This window comes from Pezoporus wallicus, unplaced genomic scaffold (genome assembly GCF_028554395.1).
Source record: "Pezoporus wallicus isolate ANWC-B61680 ecotype Strahan unplaced genomic scaffold, APGP_CSIRO_Pwel_v1 contig_5709, whole genome shotgun sequence".
NCBI lineage: Eukaryota > Metazoa > Chordata > Aves > Psittaciformes > Psittacidae > Pezoporus > Pezoporus wallicus.
The window spans coordinates 1584485-1607847 of record NW_026635251.1 but is presented as its reverse complement, the minus strand read 5'-3'; the positions used below and the strand labels follow the sequence as shown (position 1 = coordinate 1607847).

Below are 23363 nucleotides of genomic sequence, written 5' to 3'. Positions count from 1 at the left end.
CCTTTCCCATAGCTAATATTAAACATGGTTAGAACGGGTCTTCCCGGTCTCTCTCCCTTCACTGGCAGGCAATATACGCATCGAAAGTTTCTTTTAATAAAGTCACTGTGAAAGCGCCTCAAAGCTGGACCAAAATCGTTTCATGTCCCGCATTAAACAGCCCTCTCCAACCCCACACCCCAGCCCAGCCCAGCCCAGCCCATACTGCATTACCGGTGCCGGCTCCCACCAGCGCCCTCTCAAACCCAGCCGTCAGCCCTTTCACCCCACCGAGCTCCCGGCAGCAAAGGGTAATAACCCTCCGCAGAGGCTGCGGCAACAGCTGACCCACCCCGGCTTCCGTCCCAACGGCGATCGCACCGGCAGGAAGGCCTGTACCACTTCCTGAGGTGGGGGGCGGAAGGGAGGGAGCGACTACATGGATACAGATATAACTGAACTCCTGAGTGTGGCGGGCAAACCGTGCCCCTTCACCCCGGCCACTTGCGGGTATTTTAGCCCCCTTCTCGTGTCTGAAGGAAAAGCTGCCGAAGTGCCCTAGCATTCTCCCTATTCATCTCACCCTCGGGAAAAAAATGGCCCCGCCCCACGCAGGCTACTGGCGGACCGGGTGCGGCTTGTGGACGCCCCAACAGCGCGACGGTCATTGAGCAATGAGACGCCGCGTTACTGCGGAGTTGGGCAAGACGAGCACGGTGTCGCCAATCAGAAGAGCTGACGTTCTGTTGCTAGGTGGCGGAGGAGCAAAGGAGGGTGTTGGGCTGTTGCTCGAAGCTGCCTCAGGTGGGGGACCCGCGGCCGCAGTGGTCAGCGGCAACGGTCGGTGGTGCAGCGCTGGTGGTGTCAGCCCCGGAGAGGTACCGCGCTGCCCCGGGAGCGGCCAGGTCCTGCCCGTCGCGGGTGGAAACGGGGGCACTGAGCGCGGCGGGGTGTGCGGGCCTCGCCAGTCCTGGCTCGGGAACGCTGTTGAGTCCCGACCCTGCCGCGGTGAAGGCGGTAGGGGCCTCGGCCTGGAGCCTTCCGGTCCGCCGCTCGGTCACCGCTGTGGGCATGACGGGAGAGGCTGTAGGGCTGAGGCGTGCAGCAGCAGCAGAAGCGTTAGCACCCCAATAGCCTTGGCAGTCCATGCGTTTGGTTTCCTGCTTGCAAAAGAAGGATTCGTATTTCACAGTTCTAGTAAAGACAGCGTTATTAATTAACTCCTGCTAATAAAGTTACTAATCCAGTGCTGCCTAGCTTTACAAATAGAGGTGTAATGGGGAGGAACAAACTATCTCTGTGCAATGAAATAATGGTGAATTACTGTATCCTGGGTCTTAGCATAAGACCCATGGCAAACAACGGAAGTAAAAAGCATTATGCTTTTGCAGTATGAAGGGTGGTGAGGCTGTGAGATTATGCCATGGATCTTTCTTCCTTCTTCGTAGTGCTTTTTGTGCTTATATAATTTGACTGAATCATTAAAAGTGAGGTGGTGACAACGCAGTCTGGTCTGTTAATCTTCCAGGAGGACTGAAGATATGCATCTGAGATGACTCTTCAGGAACTGGTGAATCAGGCAGCAAGCCTCTACTCCGATAGAAAAGCAGTTTGGTTTGATGAGTGCAATGGCAAGCCTCCAACTTTCTACACATATGCAACGGTGGTTAAGCTTGCTGTGGAATTAACAGCTTTCCTTCAAAAACTCTGTGACCAGCAAGGAAAATGTGAAATCGGCCTTTACTGCTACCCTGGAATAAACTTACCGTCTTGGATCTTAGGGTAATGGTTTGAATGCTTGCAATCTGTGTTGAGTTTTTATGGGTCATCTCTAAAAGCAAATTTTCAGTTTGCTTATATTTTAATAACTAAAATGCAGTAATACTGTAGTAATACAGGCAAGAGGCACTGGAGTCTGGCATTCTTTAAGGAAAAATATGGCAGTATTATAATCTTTTGGAAAACCACTGGTAAAGCTGTTTTGAATCTTAAATTCTTTCATCTAAAGTGTCTGTAACCATTCCCTTTTTTAAAAAAGCTATTAAGCATATTTATAGAAATATAAATAAATTAATGACAAGTATCTGTTGTGCTTGCTTAAAAATGGAGATGATCCAACAGAATAAATGTATCCATACAAGAAAAGGAGTATGCAGGTTTTTTAATGTATTCTTGTCTTGATAGGAAAAAAAAATGGTGCACTGAAAACAAGTTTCATGCTTTAAGCTAAATGACCATACAGTTCAAGTTCCATTACAAACATTGTAGGATAAAGTAATGAGCAATGCAGCACTAAAGTGACATTGATTACTTAATGGCCAGGAGATTACAATGTTTGTGATCTCAATATTCAAGCTAATTCATCAATTTTTGAAACCCTACTTCTGCTGATGAATTCTAATGTTTATATCCTTTATGTATGTATCTTTTATATCCATGTATATATGCATGTATCCATACATATGCATGTATGATGTAATGTAGAATTGCAGCATCACAAGCATGTTGTCTTCAGGTGATGTCTACAGCAGCAGTTGTGCTTCCTAGGGGGATGGATGGTCTGCATCAGTATTTTATTATTGTCACACTGCACACAAGAGGTTGTATCACAGTTGAGTATAGAGATTTGAGTGAAATGACTGAGAGAGCTCTGCAATCATAAACCTCCCAGAAGCACTGAGGAGCATTCTCATTGGTCAGGAAGCACTTTTGCCCCCAGTCCAGAAGTGGAACAGGTTGTCCAGAGATATGCAGGTACTATTCATGGAGGTTTTCAAGACCTGACTGGATAAAGTCCCAGACAACCTGGTCTGGTGTCACAGCTGGCAGGATGTTGGATGAGGCATGGTGGGGTTGCTTGCCACCTGGTTTAAAGATTAAAGATCCTATAACCCACTGAACTGAGCAGCAACAGTTTTCTTTTGCTGGGTAACTGGGAAATACTGGGGCATTTTAATCCTTAACAGCTGTTGTTGCTGAGTCGTTAAGTGCTGTAAGTGATACAGAGCGGGCTTAGGTGATACCAGTGGCTAGTCTAGTATGTAGAATGCAGCAGTTTCCAAGTCTGCATTCTGGATCTCACCATTACTGCAGTGATAAATCACTTGCACAGAGACGAGATACAATGAATTGTACGTGTTAACCCAGCCTTAGAAAAAATGTGAAGATTTGTGGAAGCTGTGCATAGTTTGGTTGCCACTCCTGCCTTGGCTTTTTGTGGCATTGATTCAAGTGCTTGTCTTTATCAAGTGGAGCCACTAGAGGGGGGGATTGTAGCGAGCAACTGTTGAGGAGGCACTACAATGTAAAGCGCAGCGAGAGCAGAATGATGCTTAGTATTTCTCTGCTCGTTTATTTGGGAAGAAATTCGAGTACGTGCTTAGATTTTTATGATGCTGGATTCGTTAGACTAGTGAGAACAGAAAATGTTTTCAGTGTGCTTACTTCAAGTGGGTTTTTTAAAATATGTTTATAAATCTATATACATGAGCAAAATGCTTGTATTTCATTTCCTAGTGAATAGCAGAAACTTTTCAAATGTGCTGTTGATGTCAGTGATACTTTTGTCATCAACAGCCTGGTTGGCCTTAAATAATGTTGAATGTTTTCATCTCGCTTTAATCCATTTCCTTGCTGTAAAATACCAAAAGGCAACACTGATTATTTCTCCTACTTTTTTTTCCAACAAAATGTTTAAAAGTCATGTTATGGATAAATTTTCTAGCTCTGGGAACTATGAAAGTATAAAAGAAATATTAGTGATATTTAAGAGGATTTTCTTAATTTTTTTTTAATAAGTTAAAAACGTTTATATCTTGTTAGAATCCTTCAAGTTCCAGCTGCCTATTCTCCTATTGATCCAGATGCACCACCAATGTTATCCACTTACTTCATGAAGAAAAGCAATCTTCAGTATGTCCTCGTTGAGAATGACAAACTAAATGTAAGTGTTCAGGCTTCTACAGGAAGCATTAAAGGGCAATTTAGAAATGTGCCGTTATTCAGAATGTATTCTGGTTTAATAAGCTTGGATGGGTTTATTTTATTTCTTCACATCAAGAGGTTGTCTTTTTCATTTGGAAAAGAACATTAAAATTAGCAGTACAAAGTACTTTTCCTCCTCTTCAAAAAAATTGTCTACTTTCCTATTACAGTGTTGTGAGACAAGCTTGTTTGGAAGACTTTTCCAGACTTGTTTCTCCGTATGTCAAGGATGAGAGTTGGAAGTCTTTGCAATAGTTGAAAAAACTTCTGCATTTTATTCTGTTGTTTCCTTTTGTCCAGCTCCTCCCAGATCTTATACCTTCACTCACTGCAAAGTGAATAGACAAGTTTGAACCTTCTAGTTATAATTCCGAGTTCTTTGTTTCCTGTATTTTCCCTTTTCATTAGTTGCTTACAGAATCATTTATTTCACATTTATAAAGTTTGTATTCACTCATGTTTAATATATAAAAATGCACAAGCTTAAAATTGTCTGATGCATGTCCTCAAAAAGTAGAGGCATGAAAAATCAGTTTATTTGTATGAAACGCTGTTTCATATTTCATTGCATAAAGTAGACAGCATGTCCTGAATTCTGGTGTTTAAATTGTTTTTTTTCTCTTACAGAAATTCCGGGTGTCCCATGGTGGTTATTTTAACCACAATTCTTCCACAATAGAACATATTGGTTTAACTCTCTTCCAAATGAGCTTGAGCAACATGGATTTAAATCCGCAAGTAGACAATGCAATGAGTAAATATGAACCTTCCAAAGCTATGGCTAACTCACAGCCAGGATATGCTATTCACCCAGATCAAACCAAAGTAAAAACATCAGAAGGAGCATACATGACTGTTGGCCAGAAATACTCTTTAGCATATGTCTTGCATACATCAGGAACTACAGGGATCCCCAAAATAGTCAGAGTGCCTCATAAATGTATAGTGCCGAATATTCAACATCTTAAGTAAGTGTGGTTTCCAGTTTTCTTTTAAATACTTCTACAAATTTGACACATAGGGTATTCTGGCTTGCAGCTTAAAAGAAATGTATAACAAAATTAACTATTGATTATATTTACCATGTTCTGTAATTTTAAATCCTAATTCCTTTTTAGCCTACCTGGGCTTCTTTCTGCTTCATTTAATACTTGTAAAAATATGGAAAATGCCATATTTGTTTTTTAATGGACATCCATTAGTTGAAATGCATCCTTCAACATACTGTATTTGTATGTAATGTGGTAGATACCTTAGTAAAGGACCTCATTAATTTAATCAGTAGTTACAGTCTTGATGCATGAACTTGTGCTCAAATTGTCTGGCCTGCCTATGCCTGTATATTCAAAGCAGCCCTTAAGACCTTAGCTTTGCTGAAGCACATTTCTTTCATGCTGCTCTTCTGCTTTGAAAATGTTTTTTAATAACATGCGTCAGATTGTAATTCTTAGCTTTCTTATTTTAGATCCATATTTGAGATCACACGGGATGATTTGCTATTCCTGGCTTCTCCACTGACATTTGACCCGTCTGTGGTTGAATTGTTTGTTGCTCTGACAAGTGGAGCGTCTATTCTTATAGTACCAAACACTATTAAAATGATACCTGTGGAGCTGTCTGCTGCTCTATTTCACCATCACCATGTGACAGTGTTGCAGGTAGGCAACACCTAAGATAAGTGTCTTCAGTGTCTTGCTTCTCACCATTCCTAATGTGTACTGCTTTTTCATCAGTGTAGATGCTAATGAGAATAGAACAGATGCGTTCTTCCTTGAGGGCGCAGCTCACACTATCCTTTTTGCTGTAGTGTTAGCTGATTAGAAAATTACCATTTGATCAAAACCTCAAACATTTTGTGACAGACAGCAAGGAACAAAAGATAAAACCAGTGTTCATCTTAAGAAACTATTAATTCTTAAGAATTAATTATTTTGTTAATTAAGCAATTAGTTCTGAAGAATCTGGTAATGGAGTAACATGTTACAGACATTTTTAGCACTTTTTAATAGGCTTGATCTTGGAGCCTTTCCTCATAAACAGCTTATAAGTTTTATTGGTAGTCTCTTATGCTAAAAATACAACTAAACCACTTCCATTTGTAGGATGATAAAATGTTTGTTGCTTTTACAGTAATGAGAGCAAAAGAATAATTGATTCCACAGCAACACATTGTTTTCAGGCCACCTGTTTATATGAGGCTTAATATGCTCCTTGTGCCTTAACGTGCATCATCTCCTATATTGTCTCAATTTTAATAGTTTTAAAGTTAATTTTTGGAAAATTTACTTGAAGTTATGAGCATCCAGCATTGCTGAGTAAGTCTAACCTTGCTTTGTAGTGTAACAAGATGTTTTGTGAAACTACTACTTGTGTATGGAAACATAAATTAGGGAGAGTCATTAGAAATTGATCTCACTTGTAACTGACTTTGAACAAAGTGAGTATGGTCTGATTATTCTATTAATTATGATAAATCAACCCCTAAGTCTTGCTTTGCCATTAATATTGTAGTTCTGAAGTATTTGCACTCATAGAAATTCTGAGATTTCCTTTTCTCTTGGAGGAATGGTGGTAGTTGAGATTATAAAGTGTAAATTTAAGATCTATGAGTAGTTAACCGAAGATTCCACAGCAGAGAAAAATCCACTAGTTACAAACACTTTGTAACCTTATTATCTACTCTTATTTTTAGTTATTATGATTGCTACAAATCTCAATAGTATAGATTTTCCTATCATATACAAGTTTCTTGATCAATTTAGCAAAATTTTTAAAGTATGGGTTTTAAGACTTTTTAAGATACATGGGGCTTTAAGTATGCTAAGCATTAGCAGAGAAAGATGAAATTTAGTAAATGGAGGCATTTGAGATGTCTTTCTAAGAAAAGTTTGATTTTGTGAATTTTTTGATCATTTTCTAAATCAGTGAAGGAAGTGTTCCCAGCTGAATTAATGACAAAAATGTTTTCCTTAGAGCTTAACTGATGATGAATAATTTTATGATGTTTCTTAAATTATAGCAAGACATTACATTCCCCTCTTGACTTGGTTGAGTAGACTTGAGAAATCCGAAAAGTATTATGAGGAAGGGAAGGAGTAATTTTTCCCCTATGTCTTTCTTCCCTATAATTGACCAAAGTTAAAATGATCAATTGAAAAGTGATGATCTTCATCTGTTACTAGAAGAAAATAACGTGGTAAGAAATAATTCCATTAATTTTCCAGTCTTCTTACTAGAAAAAGTAGGCAAGAATGAGAGTGAAATGTGTTTGTTAAAATGATTTGTTGTTTTTCCCTTTACTGAAAGGGCTCTACATTACCAGTAGTTTGACAGGAGTTGTATTTAAGGAAGTTGGTTTTTTTTTTTTCCGTTTAATTCCCCTCTTTCCCCCCTCCCTCTTGCTCATTTTAGAGTGAGATGAGAAGGCTTTCAGAACAACTAATCTTCTGCTATATTTACAAAAATCAGTAATAATCCAGAATCTGCCATCCTTGGAATTTTTAGTGCAATGGAAAGGTCTTTAAATGTTCTGTGTGCAGGTTAATCACTTATATAGGTTGTTGTTGAAGTAACGTTCTGGAATGAAGGGGAAAAGAGCTCAAATAGTAACATCAAGAGAATACTGTTTGCTGCTTTCTGTTTCAAAGTAATTAACATGAGAACTAACTTACACACACTTTAGGTAACAGGTGTGGCACAATAGGGAACCCATAACACATTTAAGTAAAGAAGAAACTGCAGAAGAGCCTAGATTGGTACTGATAGTACTCATTAAGGCTTCACATAAAAAACAAGATCTCACAAAACACCACTGAGATACATATAAATTTACTGTACCATATCTGATGGTTGATGTCATCTGCTCTATGTAGATGGTTGTTAAGTACATCCGCAATATAGCTGTACAGCGGATATGGTAAAGCAGGAAGATGGCTACAGATATACTGAAAAAATGTAACAGGTCTTTCTGTAATATCTATCATTCAGGCAACACCAACTCTTCTCAGAAGGTTTGGAGCTCACATTATTAAATCAACAGTGTTGTCTGCAAATACTTCTCTTCGTGTCTTAGCCCTTGGTGGTGAAGCATTTCCTGTATTGAATCTCTTGAAAAGTTGGAAGCATAAGGAGAACAAAACAAGTATTTTTAATTTGTATGGTATTACTGAAGTGTCAAGCTGGGCCACTTGCTACAAGATTCCTGAAGAGGTTTTTACTGATGATTTTAGGTAGGAAAAGTCACTGTTTTCATGGCTTGTGAATGCATGTGAATGATGAAAATTACTAGAAATAGAACTTTGGTCTCCTGTTTCCAGGGCTACTGAGTCCTCATGAGTGTTTATGCTGATAGAAGTTACATTTGTTTTTAATGTAGAAATAGACTAATCCAGTCTATTTCTCTATTAGTCTCTCTAATCCAAGAGAAACTAATCCAGTCTCTCTTGGTCTAATACGTCCTCCTCAAGTAAAAGTTGTTGATGAATGATTCTTGAATGACAGAAATGCAGTCTGAAATTCTGTGTACTGTTGACCTGTTAAGTTTCACATAATGCGTCATGATGGTTTTAGTCATCTCTATATCTGGACCTCTTCCTTATTCCAGCCTGTGATTCCACATGTTGAACGTGGACTAGTCTAGTCCAGGGTGTGCTGTCTCACTACATGGCACTATTGAATCAGTGTTGTGCTTCTGCAGACAAATGGCTTCTACCCAATTTGCTAGTAACTTCAGTTAGCCACACTCTTGGTCATTATGAGGTTTTTCCAGTAAGATCGTGCATGGTCAATGAGAAGAAACCTAATGCAGCTGTCAGTGAGAGTAAAGAAATGGGTCTCTCTAACTTCTAATCATCACCCTGGAGCAAAGATGGAGTCATAGCTTACTGCTGTCAAGTTCAGAATGTTACTTCTGAGATTTACTCATGTTAAACAAAAATGCTTAAGTTTATTTTCAGATGTAATCAGTATATATACATGTGTTTCTTAACTGCTACTGTGCTTTTGCCTAGGGTTTTTAAACCTCCACAAATAATCACTTAAGTAGAGACGAGGTACTGTTTTTTTTTTCTAATATTGCATAATACACTATTCGGCAAAGGATTCCACTGATATTACTTGACCAGGATGCTTGGCAGAAATTTGTCCAAAGTGACCAGTGGTCTCACAGTAATTTTACTTGGATTTCCAGAATATTTCCTTTTACCATTTAACACTCTGCCTTTTCTCACTCAATTTCTGACTTCTTCTTCTTGTTGTTGTTCATTGTATTTTATAAAGAGAGTTACAGGAGAGTGAAGATCATGATAGGTACTTCCAGCCACATCGGTGTTTCATTTGCTCTCTGGAATGTGTAATTATTCCCTTGCATGATAACTATACATGCAACTTGAGTTATATCTGTTGTATGAAATGGGATATTTTGGACAAATGATACGATACATTAACCTGACACTTCAACCCTTGAAGAGTGGTTGGTCATAAAGGGTTATTAAATTCTCATGTAAAACTTATTTTCATTCTGATTTCTCTGAGTTCAAACATAAAATATAGTACTTTATGACAGAAATTTAACTGGAATCCATGCCTAATTCAGTATATTACCAAAGTTATTTGCTTTGCTTTATAAATTTTGTTATACTAAGGAAAATATATTATTCTCTACTCCCACTCAGAAATAGTGTCTATATTCAATAAATGAAGTACTGCAAGTGCTTGAAGAGGTTAAAGAATGAAGAGAAAGTAAGAAGTCGGTCTGCAGTCAACACAAGTCTGTAATAGATACATGCTTAGCGTTGAAATTACAGTTTCTTTTATTTCAGTCTTTAGTGAAAGAGTTGACTCCTTGCCACAACATCAGTAATAAAATAGAACAAAAGCTCAAAGGACAGGGAAAGAATGAATTAGAAAGCAGCTACATATGTTTAAATTGGTTAATTTGATAGAAGTTTCAACTTAAAAACTGGCTGAAATTCTCAGGGTTCTTTGGGGGGTTTTCAGTGTCTGTTCAAGCCTTATTTTCTGTAATTCTGTGGGGTTTTGGTATATGAAATGAAACCCCTGCACACTGACATTCCTAATTTTGAACAAATTTAGGTGTTTTTAAAGAAGAAACATTTGTAGAAAAAAGCCCCAAGCATCTACCTTTGTTCTAGTACCAAAGCGTTAAAAGACTGTATGCAAACTCATTTCTGGAACAGTTGTTTTGTGTTCAGAAGATTTTTACTATTTCTCTCTTTTAATATATTTAGAACTGATTTCCCTATTCATTTGGGATCACCACTCCTTGGAACAAAAGTTGAGGTCAGAGATGCCAGTGGTTCTGCAGTTCTGGAAGGCGAGGGACAAATATTTATAGGTTACTTTATATTTCTTATTCATCTAAGATACTTTTCTTAGTTGACTGAGTTTTAATAATATGTTGATTATTTTACTTGATGGCTGCCTCTGATTTACAGATTAATGTAGAATTTAAGTTCCTATTGGACTGGGAACCTTCTGATGGTATTTTAAGTTGTTGAAATGATGATCAGGAAATTACTATAATTTTATCTGCAGACTGTGCTCTCATTATATTGATTCTTTTTCCTGTTTGCATTTTGATAGTTGAAGTGAGTTTTGTGTATTAACTGAATTTAAGTGCATAGCCCAGTTTGTACGTTGCGAAAGTTTAGATATTGATGATAATCTTTTAGAACTTCTTACAATGCTACTTAGAGTATAGGAGAATTTGGCCAAATATTCTTTATAATTTTCATTTACAGTTAACCATTTAATATATAGGACCACAATCTTTTCTTGTGTAGGTGGTGAAGAACGAATCTGCTTTCTGGATGATGAAGTAACTGTACCCCTAGGCACAATGAGAGAAACAGGGGATTTTGTAAGAGTGCAGAATGCGAAGTTGTTCTTCTTGGGCCGGAAAGACAATCAGATTAAACGTCACGGCAAACGTTTTAATATTGAATGCTTGCAGCAGGTAATGTAACATTTAGTAAGTACTGTATGCCAGTATAGAAGAGCAGGGATAAAGAAATGCATCATTATCATCAGACATGGGCACTCATTTTCAGATGACTTTTAGGAGTCTTAAAAAAATTGGGAGCGTGTATCATCAAAAATCTAGTTATATAATTTAGAGAGGAGTTTGGTTCTTGGAAATCTGTTTTATCATATGGTTTCTTCCAGGAGAATTGAGAACTGCATAAACACCTCGAAAAATACTGAACATTGTACTGCAATGCGTGTATAGTAATTGTTCTACAAGATTGTCAGACTCGTGGAATATATCTCGTTGATGGCAATTAGGCGAATAAGACATTTTTCTCTGAGTTCATTTTTATGTGAAGAAGTGCAGACTTCAGCTACAAGAGAAACTATTTCGTAGGATACGATGTAGGAATGTGAGGCAAATACATTTTTAAAATGTGTATTTTTTCAGTTGTGGTTTTTACTCTATTGATAAACTGCATTTCAAAGCAAGACTAATATTTTTTAATTACAGGCTGCTGAAGATCTTTGTCAGGTAGAAGCTTGTGCAGTGACCTGGTATCAGCAGGAAAAACTTATTCTGTTTGTTGTACCCAAAGATGATTTAAAAGAGAAAGAAATAGTTAAAGAACTCCAAAAACGTCTACCGGCTTACGCAGTCCCTGATGAGCTTGTCCTGGTTAAAGCTTTGCCTTTAACATCACATGGTAAATGACATTATTAAGTACCCCTGCCACTTATTTTAATCAACTTTATTCCTATGCTTTGGTGTGTTTTTTTTTTCATTTTTTATGTGTGATTTATCTTTTTGTTAGCCGAAATTCAGAGCTGATTCAGGCTTTTAAAAACTGTAGATTAGATAACTTAACTCCTAGTAGAAAATCATGGCTGCTATTATGTTTTCTTGATAGCATTTCATTTGAGAGTCAAAGAGTAGTTGTAAAATCAGTTTAGTTTTAACACTGCATATTTCTTTCTCAGTCTTTCCTCTTGCAGTCCGCAACAGAACCCTGAATTCAGCTGGGGAAAAATCAGGCCTTGAAGGTGGGATTATGTGGGAGGCTAGGGTAAATTTTCAAAACTGCAAAAACATTACTGGATTCTCTATAGTTCTTTGGGTAAAAAAAATGCAGGTACACTGAATACGAATAAGGAAGTGTGTACAAGACTAAAGTCACTTTTTAGGCAGAGCGGGTTTTGGAATTGTGAATGCTAAAAGAGCAATGAAAAAAATCATACTTTATTTTCTACAAAGGCAAAGTTGATATATCTGAACTGATCAAGATTTACCAGAACCATCTAAACTCCAGAAGGCGTGACAGTAAGCTGAGTGGCGCAGAGGAATTGTGGGAAAGATTGCAGTATTTATGGAAGGTAGTATTTTGGGATGCTTTTTATCTTTGCAAGTGGATCATTATACATGTGTCAGGAATTAAACAGTTTTAAGAAGTATGACTAATGCAACCCGAACATTCTAGCTGCCTATAGATTTAAGCAGTACAACTCTTTCTGTTCAGTTAATGCTTAAATAGTCACTCTGCAGTGGCAAGAGGGAGTCATTTATATTTCTCTATCAGATAAAACTGCAGGTAATGAGGTGTAAGCAATTAGCATAGGAAGGACGTAACCTGTCAGTAGCTTTTTGAGTACTGCTTCACATGCCAAAGAGGGTATTCCTAAGGGAAACAAGGAACTGAGACTTGGGAACTTTGTACAAAATAGCTACTGTGTTAGTAGAGTTTCTTATTTCTCAATATAATTATGAAGAGTCTTTTTTTGAATAGATGGCAAATTTGCATAATTGTCTCTTGGAATGTCTGTTTGTGTTGTTTCTAAATTCCTGTATTAAAGGTGCATTTTTCAAGGTATTGAAATGTGATGCCAAACAGTATTAGTGGTTTGGTTTCTTTTCAAAGGTAGACTTCCAGGTTTCACCTGGAAGTTGGATTTGCTTTGGCTAGGACGTGAACAAGTAAATGTAGTGAAATTAGTAATCCATTTTGCCTGTGCTGATACTTGCAGTATTGGTGGCTATAGAAATGATAACCTGAAGGGATGGGATGTGCCTTAGACCCATTATGGACAGCAGGAAGGTGGCTTCCCAAACCAGATGATATGTACTTCACGCTCAGACTTAACTAAGTAGGGAGTGCAGTGAGAGGAAACATAGTAATTGCTGTTTGTTGTAGTAACAATGCCCAATCCAAAATCCATCATGAATTGAAGGTGTTATAGCTTCCAAAGTAGGTAGATAAATTGGTTACTTAAGTAATTTGGAAGTAAAAGATACCAGTTTATGTGTTATTGATAAAATAAAGCACCTAAGCCAATTTTATCAAAAGGCATCAATGTTTTATCTGCAAAGTTGTCATTAATAGTATCGTGATTGAAAACAGCCAACTGAAATACACCACAATTTAATTCCTTAAACTGCACAATTTGAATGAGCAAAGCATTCTGTAGTACAGAATTAGTATCTCCCCGTTTCCCCATTTTTCCCCAGCTCTTGTTCCATCACTACCTCAGTTGGCACTATCATGTGTCATGTGATTTTTTGCAGAGTATTGAGTTTCCTCAGTTGTTGATTTTTAGTGGGACTTCTGGGTGTTCAGGTGGATTTTACCCAACTTGAGTTTTTATGTGTGTGACAATGGTGTAACACCCATGAACTGTTACCTCTTTCTTTCTTCTTTTCTCTAGTCTGCTTTGGGCCTCCTAGGTGATTCAGCTGGCATTTCTAAAGATGCAGTATTTCTGCAGAGTGGTGGAGACTCCTTACAGGCTCTACGATTTTATGATGAAATTGAGATGCTTGTAGGCAAAGCTGTGCCTGGACTCCTCGAAGTTATTCTCAGCCACTCGATTCAAGAGGTTTATAGACATGTTCATAAAATTCTGTTCCCAGATGAAGACCAATTAATGACATATGACAGTGTTATGAAAAGAAAATTAAGTGGGAACAGTGGAAAGATGTTCCATGGAAAATATATTAAACTGAAATCTGAAAGAGGTCTTCAGGTTGCTTCAGGGTTAATTTCGTTTATTGCACTAAGCAGAGGAAATAATCTTTTTCCTATGAATTTCACCAAGACTTTTATGCACCCAAATAATACAGTACAGGTGGGAATGGAACTGATACAGCAACCATCCTTTCCACATTTAGTTGCTCCAAGTATAATGAAAAGCCATGCACAAGGGTATGAAATGGAAAACAGAGTCTTAACAGTTACAAACAAGGCAAATAAAACCGACTGTGGCTCTGTACAGGAGATCCATGCAGAATGTAGTCATGTAGCAACTGCGAAGTTGGCATTATGCATAAGATGGAAGTCAAATACAAGAAAATGTGTTGATGCATCACCACTGGTTATAATACCATCTAGCGAAGTATCTGCATCTGTATATATTGGCTCTCACTCTCATGCAATGCAGGCAATTGATCTAGATTTGGGAGAAGTGAAATGGGAGAAGAACCTTGGAGATCGTATTGAATCTTCTGCCTGTGTATCTAAGTGTGGAAATTTCATAGTTGTTGGTATGTCTTTTGTTTCAGCCTTCATTTTAAATCATGTTTTTTCTGCTAAATACAAGATGAGTGACAGAGAATCTTATTTCTTACCTCTGAATGTCCTCCATATATGCTTTACATAAACTTCCATATCTGTGTCAGAATTCATTATAAAATAGAAACAGAAGGAAGAAGTAATTTAGGTGTCATGATAACCATTAATGGAGCCTGTCTAACATATACACTTGAGCTTTATTATATGCCAATTTATTAATAAGGTCTTATTAGGGAATAGTCAGTGGGTGCCATTTCTTTTTAATGGTTGATTAAGGTGTGACATTTAAACTGTTTTGCTTTGTTGTTTTTTTTTTTTAAGTATGGAAAGATGATACGGTCTTAAAATGTCTTTAAAAATTGATAGAGGTAGAAATTAATATATAATGTCTCAGATTATTTTTCACAGAGTTTAATTATCTCATTTGACTCTTCTTTTGGGAGATGTAGAGAACATGTTTCAACAGGTTTTTTTGGGTTTTGTCATATTCATTGTCACCAGATTTGCCATTGCTCATCATAGTGTTATCTTTTTAGCTAATACGGATGCATCACTGGTTAGCACGCATGTCCAGGTCATGAGGTTTTTTCACACAAAGCTAATCTTACCATCTTTTTGCTAGATTTTGGTTGTTATTTACTCTTAGAAAAAAATGAATATTCCATTAAAACTTGAAGAGTTTCTGGAATTATAGTTCAGTATTCATTAGAAAACATACAGACTTTATTCTTTCAGCATCTTTGTTTTCAAGGAAAACTAGGGAAAGAAGTAATTTAAAATAATATTCTTATACTCCATTTTCAGCAGCTCTTCACGTCTTTTAGTATTGTTACTGTAGAATTTGATAGAAATGCAATGAAACGTAACCTGCAAAGTACACACAAAAAGTCAACTTCGAATGGACGAACTATCAGCAAAGACCGAGATAAAAGGAGAAACTTTGGGAAACGCTTTGAAACTATATCTCATGAGTCATCTTATTTCTTTCCAGCAATGGTGCAGCTGGCAGTATAAATAAAAATAATCATTATTGCCCTCCGCCCCGTTGTGTTTTATTTCACACAGGTTGTTATGATGGCTTAGTGTATGTGCTTCAAAGCAGCGATGGAGAAATACACTGGACTTTTGCCACAGAAGATACTGTGAAAAGCTCTGCAGTTGTAGACCCTTCCAGTGGACTAGTCTACATAGGATCGCATGACCAACATGTGTATTCTTTGGATATTTACGTAAGAATACTGACTAACCTTTATGTATGGAAGAATAAATATCCAACTTGGACCTTATTTACAGTACATAAGATGAAGTTCCACTGGTGTTAGTATTATCAGGAGTCTACAATTGCAGTTTTGAAATAGGTAGGCCAGCTTCAAGTGGAGTTAGGATTATGTGGTATTAAATAGTGGTGGTCTCAGCTGTGGTTCTTGTGCTACTAGTCTTGGTTCAGACTAAATCTTGTTTCTTAGCTATTCTTTGCAGGTGTTTCAGAGTAGGGTGCCCTCCTAGAAATAAAACTTAATAATATTAGTATTAGATATAAAGCTTAATAGTGGAGATCTCAAAGAGTGGACATTCTAAAAGAGAGGTGAAGGAAGATGGAAAATAAGAGGGCAGATACTGCCTCTTCATTAGCTGAATTTCTTTTAGTCATTGAAAAAGAAAGTAGCCAATGGCATATGTGCTGTTATAATAGCCTGTAGATTATATCTTCGCCTCTTAATTAGTGTTTGCTGACTAAAGGCAGTGTTTGATAAACTGACATTTGAAGGAGTTTGTAAGTATGATGAACTTTAACTGTTGTAGAAAAATAATTTCTCTTTTTTTCTTGTGCTTACAGAAAAGGGAGTGTGTGTGGAAGTTACACTGTGAAGGTGGAGCTGTGTTTTCATCTCCTTGTTTAAGTTCTTTACCACATCATCTTTATGTTGCTACACTAGGAGGACTGCTGTTGGCTATAAACCCAGTATGTACCTTTGCTTGTCTTTGATCCCAGTCTCAAATTTAAATGAAACCAAAATGCATTTCTGAAGTTAAGATCACCTTTCTGATGAAAGGAACCAGATGATGTTACCATAAGATATTTTTCACTTGAGGGCCTTATTATTATGCACAAGGTTACCATAATTATCTGGTGATAAAGAGAACTGAAGTGCCTTGCTTGAATTTACATGCTGATTATAGACCAAAGTTGGAATCAATGTCTTCTCATTCCCATAGACTACCTTATCAGTTTAACTAGTGAGTGAGATTATGTCTAGATTTGTTTTTCTCCTCCCTCCCTTTGACAGTAGGGTCAGAAAAAAACTGCACAAACTTTCTGAGGTCAGAAAAAAATAAAGAAGCTCCTTCATTCCTCTTACTGTTTCCCTACCTGTAGTCATTTAAAGAGCTGTTCTCCTTAATTTTGGATTCCTATTCTGTTCTCTGCACTTGGGGAATGACATTTGTGATATATATTGATAGATATTTCATGGGTTTCTGAGGCATTGTTGGCTTGCAGCTGGTCCTGGTAGATAAAAGGAATGGTCACTTGGAACAGCTGTTCATGTTGTACTCACACAACCCAGATCAAGAGTCCTAACCATCTTTCCTCCCACCCACTACAAGTTTCTTCAGTAACACCCAACCTAGAGTTAGAAAACTGGTTTATGGTTTTGCAGCTTTACTGGGCTGTGTAAGAAAAAGCAGATTCCATCCCCTCACCCCTCTGTAATCCTGAGTAACAAGTAGCTGAGAAACCCAGCTGTAACACCAAGTGACTTTTTATAAAAATAGGAATGTGCAGGCTACCTCAAGAGCCTATTGTGACAGTCATAGATTGTGGTTTGCAGCATTTCCTACCATGTTTATAGTGAATGTCAAATCATTATTTTTCTTGCTTTCAAAAGACCCTCTCCTTCCTTGGTCCTTGTTATAGACTGAGGAACTGGGAATGGAATGAAAAAGAATCTGTCATTTATTAAAACTACTACACTATTATAATTATTATTTTGCCTAGGGAAAGGAAGAGAAGGGTGAAAGAGGAGTATTGAGTATCCCATGGAAAACAGTAAACATTTTGCTAGATTAATATTTGAAGAGTAGTTTTGCTTCTGATAGGCATTCTGGACGGGAGAAGTCTGCTTTTCATTGCCTCTCCCTGTCCTCAATTCTAAAGGGCTTAATCAGGCTGTGAAGAAAGGTTGTTTTGTGCAGCTTCTTATGGTTACGTTAATTACAATTATTCCATGCTGCCATTTGCAGGTAACAGGGAGTAAGATTTGGAAAAGCTTCCTGAGAAAACCACTCTTCTCTTCTCCTCACTGCAATGAGAAGTACGTTTACATTGGGTGTGTGGATGGAAACTTATATTGTTACGCTCATTCTGGAGAAAAGGTAAAAGTGTTGTCATGAGTTTTTTATGTACATCAAAAAACCCTTAATAAGGTGCTTTATTAATACTGGTTTCTGAGGTTTAATGATTAACGCATACCTTTTTGTGAACCAAATAAAGTGTCCATTGTTACAGAGAGGAGAAAGTAGAAAAGCTGTTTGCCTAGGGTAATCTATGCAGTTCATGGCAAAACCACAAACTCTCAAGTTGCTTGATGCAGTAACAGAATTTCTAGTTCAGAGCTTACACCCAAAATAAATGGTCGAGAGTAGTACAGGCAAATGAAATGGTATGGGTTTGGTGTTGGAGTTTTCCAAGTGTGTTTAAAGCCATCTGTTCTGTAGGATGGTGGCTACTTAGAAGTAAAGGTTTCTTAGAATGTTTATGCATTTATCAAAAAATGCCAAATCATAATTTTGGCAAAATATGTGTCAGCCTTCATGTTCAATTAAAGGAGAATATTTTTTTAGTTTGTCAGAGATGAATGTGGTTTGTATCTGGTGTTAAAACAACAGCTACTGTTTCTGTTTATTTGGCTGAGATGCAGTGCACATGGAAATTCCTAAGCCTCTTCTAATTGTAAAGTATGCTTTCACCCATGCTCTGCTCTGTGTCTGCTTGTAGCAGTGTGACAGAACTGATACTCTCTTGAGGGGGGATCTACACATCATTAGCATGAACAAAGGAAATATGCATTACAAAAGGAGTATTCTACTTTTTGGCTAAGGATGGCATGGTAACAGAATTCTCACGGTTCACTACTCATTCTGGTACAACAGCCCAAGAATATTATTTTCCAAAGTTGGCCATCTTTATCTGGGCCTCACAGAAGGTAGTAACTCTTGCACGTCTATTTTATGAGTGAGTCTTTTATCATTTACTCTGAGTGTAAAATTTAACTTGTAATTTACAAGTAGTTTACAAGCCCTCACTGAAGTCTAGCATGCTCTTGAAATAAAATGCTTTCCTGTCAACAACTAGTCTATTAAAAAATTACTGTTGCTGTCAAACTGATTATGTGGACAACCTTTGATAACGGGTTGTTATATTCTTTCTGTAGATTTGGCAGTTTTCCACTAATGGACCGGTGTTCTCATCTCCATGCATCTCAAGTTTAACTAAGCAAGAAATATTTTTTGGCTCCCATGATTGCTTTATCTACTGTTGTAACACGGAGGGTAATTTACTGTGGAAATTTAAAGCTTCTTCAAGTGTGTATGGAACACCATTCGTTTTCCAAAGTGATGACTTAAAGAACAAAATTCTTTTAGCAGCAATATCTACAGATGGCAAAGTGTGGATCCTGAATGCCAAGAGTGGAACAGCGGAAGGAGTAGATAAGCTTCCAGGAGAGGTTTTCTCTTCCCCTGTAGTGTGGGGAACAAAGCTTGTTGTCGGCTGTAGAAATGATTATGTTTATTGCCTAGATTTGTATATACAGGAAAAAAAGAACAGCTAAGATGTTAGGCTGCTTCCCTTTTATTGTTTACATTGTAAACTAAGAACTCGCAGGTCCTCTCTACCTCTGTGTCTATTTTACTGTAGGCAAGAGGTGCTCTTTGCAGACTTCCCAGGTAGCATTTTGCAGAAGGCAGCGTCCAGTGTATGTAGCACTCTACTGATTGAACAAGGATGGCTGCTCAGCACCAAGCCAGAGGTTTCACTGTCCCTCCCTCATTTTCCAGCTACAATTAATGAAATAACGTTTCAGATGGTTTGGATTTGAATGTCGTGCTTTGGCCCATGTTATGAGAAAAAGTAAGTCAGTAGTTTGGCTTCAACTTGCAGGGTTGGGAGAAACTGTGGTAAGGTGCCATACTCTGCAGCTTGGAATAACATGCTTCTCTCCCTGAGGAAGGAATGTATTCCTCTCTCCAAGTCCAAGCCTAGCCTGTGCCCTGAGGTTCTTTCCTAGCCTGTGCCTGGCTCTTCCATGCATCAGACTGGTGTTTGTCTAGTCTGATGAGGTTTCTGTGCTGTGACAGGTCCTTTTTTGAATCTTAACTTCCAGCTTGATTTCTGAAGACGTAGCCTGCATTGCATATGCCTGGTAGTAGCGACCTGGTTGCTACAGTATGTTTAAACTGAGTAGCTCATCTCTTGTGAGCCTAGGCCCTCCTTGGCTTCTATTCAGTGATGCATATACCGAAACTCCATTGAAGTCAGCAGGATTTTCTTCTTGTATTCTAAAGTACAGAATATATCTACATGTGTATATTTATTAAATTTCAATGATTGGTACAGTCTAGTTTCCAAGATGAAGTGTGCATTGCTCAAATCAACCATTGTCAATTTTTTAGGGGATCTGAATAAATGCTTGCTACAGTGTCTTTGCAGAGAACTATTAATAAAAGGTTATGTAAATTTGGTTTGGTTGTCTTTAACACCTTAAATTAATTACCGGTATTAGTAATGCAAATCAAGTATTTGCAGTGACAGAAGTACACATAACTGAGAGCATCTTTCTACCTATGAGTCTTCTAAAAGAACTGTACTAGAAACTATTGCCTCACTCTCTGATGAGCCATCTATTTTGAATTACAGTTCCTTAGCAAAAATGCTTAGTCAAGACACTTGTAGCACCGTGAAAAGTTGTCTTTATAAAGCAAACCTGAACTACGCGATTCGCAAAAGGAGACGCGGAATACATACATCAATTAGATAATTTTGACTGGGTTATAGTTTAATAAGAATTAAAATGACATTAGTATAATAAACAATTGCACTTTAAAACATTTGAAAAATTAAAAAAGTACACAACAAATACCCCACAATTGTACATCTTATAGTTTTTATACATTACTATATGAACATAGAGGTTAATCATATATAACCTTGTCAGAAGAAATGGTATTTTGTGTCTATAAGTTACAAAAAATTGAGACAATATACTACATAGTGGTTTGTTTGGTTCTTAAAACAGTTTTGCTGTTTTAAACTCTGTAGTAATGTTTTGGTTTTATTTTTACAGATTTCCAACACTTTATCAGAAATGGTTGCAACAAAGCCAAAGCAAAGTAACACTTCATTGGTATTTAGTGCAAAATTTTGTTAACATGAAATGTGTCACTGTTGAACATGTACACTTTAGAAATGTTTCCATCAAGTACTGTACATAATACAGTTTCCATTATTACACTAGATACCTTTATGGTTGAAAAAAACTCTGCTTTGAAGCTTTAGATTAGGACAACCCTTAATGAAAGCTCTATTCTATGTGCTATAAATGTATTGGAAAATTGCATCCTTATGTCATGCACAATAGCACCTAATTTTGCTATGCTTTTCAGAATACCAGTATCTTTAATCCTTTAATCCTGATTTACTTCACCTTCTCTATATTTCTGCCTGGCTCCTTCTCCCAGGAAATAATTACAAAGATGGATTTCAGGCAGTTTATTTCTTGTGATTACAAATACATACTGCAGGCTTATAAACTCAGAAAAAGGGTAAATTTAATTTAAGATGCGCTAACTCATGGTGCTAGCAGAGCAAAAAAAAAATTATGGTCAAGATTAATTCTTCAGATAAGCTTGCAGAGATTTGACTTTGAAGGTGGCATTTTGGGTTTTTTGCCCCCCAAGTACTTGAGAGCAGCATTGAGTCATCCCTATATAAAATGTTTTATATACCTTATACTAAGGATAAAAAGCTATTTCAGAGATTTTGATTTTAAATTTGAAACTGAGCAAAACTGATGGCTTAAGAGACCCAAGAAAACCCATAGAATGACAATGGTTTGGGTTGGAAGGGACCTTAAAGATCATCTAGTTCCACACCCACACACCCCCCCCCCCCCCCCCTTCCACTAGACAAGGTTGTGCAAAGCCCCATCTAACCTGGCCTTGAACACTTTCAGTTCCATCTTGCCTGCTGCACATCTACTTGATCTAACATGTCCATTGTGTTGTGCTATTGTAACCACTATACTGAGCCATGGGAAGTAGTGTATTCAATAATGACTTTTGCTGACAAGTCCTTTTTGATTCTTGGAACAGGAGGATACGGCAGGTTTCGTTCTGTTTTCTGCATAATTTAAAGTGCTACTTACTCCTTGTGCTGCATACAGCAGTTTGGCTAAAATACTTCCATGAAATACATAATGATACAGTTTCTTCCCATGAAAGTATCTCCCTTTATGATGTTGTAGGCTTAAAGGTTTCTCTGAGCCTTATGGTTATAAGAAGGAGATTTGCAACTTTCTTTAAGACTTCCTTGTTAAAGAAACTCAGGTGTGTTACAGATTTATTTATTAGGGTGACTTTCTAAAATGTAGACTTAGCTATTTCTGTAGGATATTGAGGACAGTAAAATTTTTATTACTTTGTGGACTTTATCCTTTTTTGTAAGATGGAGGGGGTAAACATTTCTATTTTAGTTCCAAGAAATAATAAAGTGTTTTAACTGCCACAGCAGATACCTGAGATGGGCTAAGTAAACTTCTTTCCGAAGTGTTCTGGCTGTATTGGTCAAAGTACAGGAAGATATCTAACTACCTGAAGTTGCACGTGCAGTAAAATCAGGAAGAAGGCAGAGTTAAAATTCCTGAGACTCCCACCAACTTACCTTTCCATTCTCAGTTAACTTCAGTTCAGCAAGTCTTACTCCTGTGGGAACTTACTGAGACAAATTCTACAGCTACATGAGCACAGGAATAGTTTTCCTTATTTTAGTTCCACTTGATTTTAAAGGTGTAATCTGCAATCACTGTCTTTATGCATCTTAAATATGGCACAAACAGTGATGCTGTTAAATGACTTAGAAGAAACACTGACTCTCTGGCTTCTTTTGGAAAATTTTCTGATTTTTTTTTTTAAGTAATGTTTTCATTTACCTTTATTTTTTTTTAAATAGGATGAATTGTTTTTTTCCTAGGAGTGAGGGAATACAGACATAGTGTATTAATCCTATGAGGAAATAATTTATCTCAGCACTTGGATAGTACCATCTTTCTACTTATCATTTGCAGGTGGAATAATAGCTCTCAAATTTCATCATTAGGGAAGAAGCTTTCAAATTACAAATAGAACTGACAGTTCATACAGTTTAACACTTAAAAGAAAAACTTAGGAATAAGAGAAGGGAACATGCATCTTGCCTTATTTTCAACAATGGAGTGTTGAAAAAGATTTCTGAGATCAATGCTTAATTATAGAGTTCTAAAATTCCAGAACCAAATACCCACAGAATTTAAGGAGCTTCTGAACTGAAGTTCTGGCCCTTATTATGATACTAAAATTTACATCCAATATCTGAGCATTCGTAAGTTTTTGACAGAGTCTGTCTCTGAACTTTTTGCCATGACCTTATTTAGCTATTTGTCAAAGCAATGGAATACGTGACTTGAATAGACTTTACAGAGAGCTAGAGCAAAATAATAATCAGTTCACTTTTCAGTCTTTCAATGCATGCATTTTCGGTTTTGTCATGTAAAAAGCTGAATAAATAGCAATTAATAGTCAGCAACAGAGATGTAG

The 23363-nt window shown here is 37.3% G+C and overlaps 1 protein-coding gene across 3 annotated transcripts; it reads left to right on the top strand.

Moving 5' to 3' along the window:
• Positions 1-764: 764 nt before the first annotated feature.
• Positions 765-19864, top strand: AASDH (aminoadipate-semialdehyde dehydrogenase). Of its 3 annotated transcripts, none has more exons than XM_057414261.1 (15): positions 765-783; positions 1508-1761; positions 3802-3922; positions 4591-4931; positions 5429-5621; positions 7951-8192; positions 10212-10318; positions 10767-10939; positions 11465-11657; positions 12206-12324; positions 13651-14485; positions 15579-15742; positions 16351-16476; positions 17757-17888; positions 18947-19864. In XM_057414261.1, the coding sequence occupies exons 2-15, from the start codon at positions 1532-1534 to the stop codon at positions 19343-19345; spliced, it is 3375 nt and encodes a 1124-aa protein (XP_057270244.1). In that variant the 5' UTR covers positions 765-783; positions 1508-1531; the 3' UTR covers positions 19346-19864. The 3 variants fall into 3 exon arrangements, with proteins under 3 accessions (XP_057270244.1, XP_057270229.1, XP_057270238.1); XM_057414246.1 differs by having other exon boundaries at positions 773-857; positions 1511-1761; XM_057414255.1 differs by having other exon boundaries at positions 774-857.
• Positions 19865-23363: the final 3499 nt, after the last annotated feature.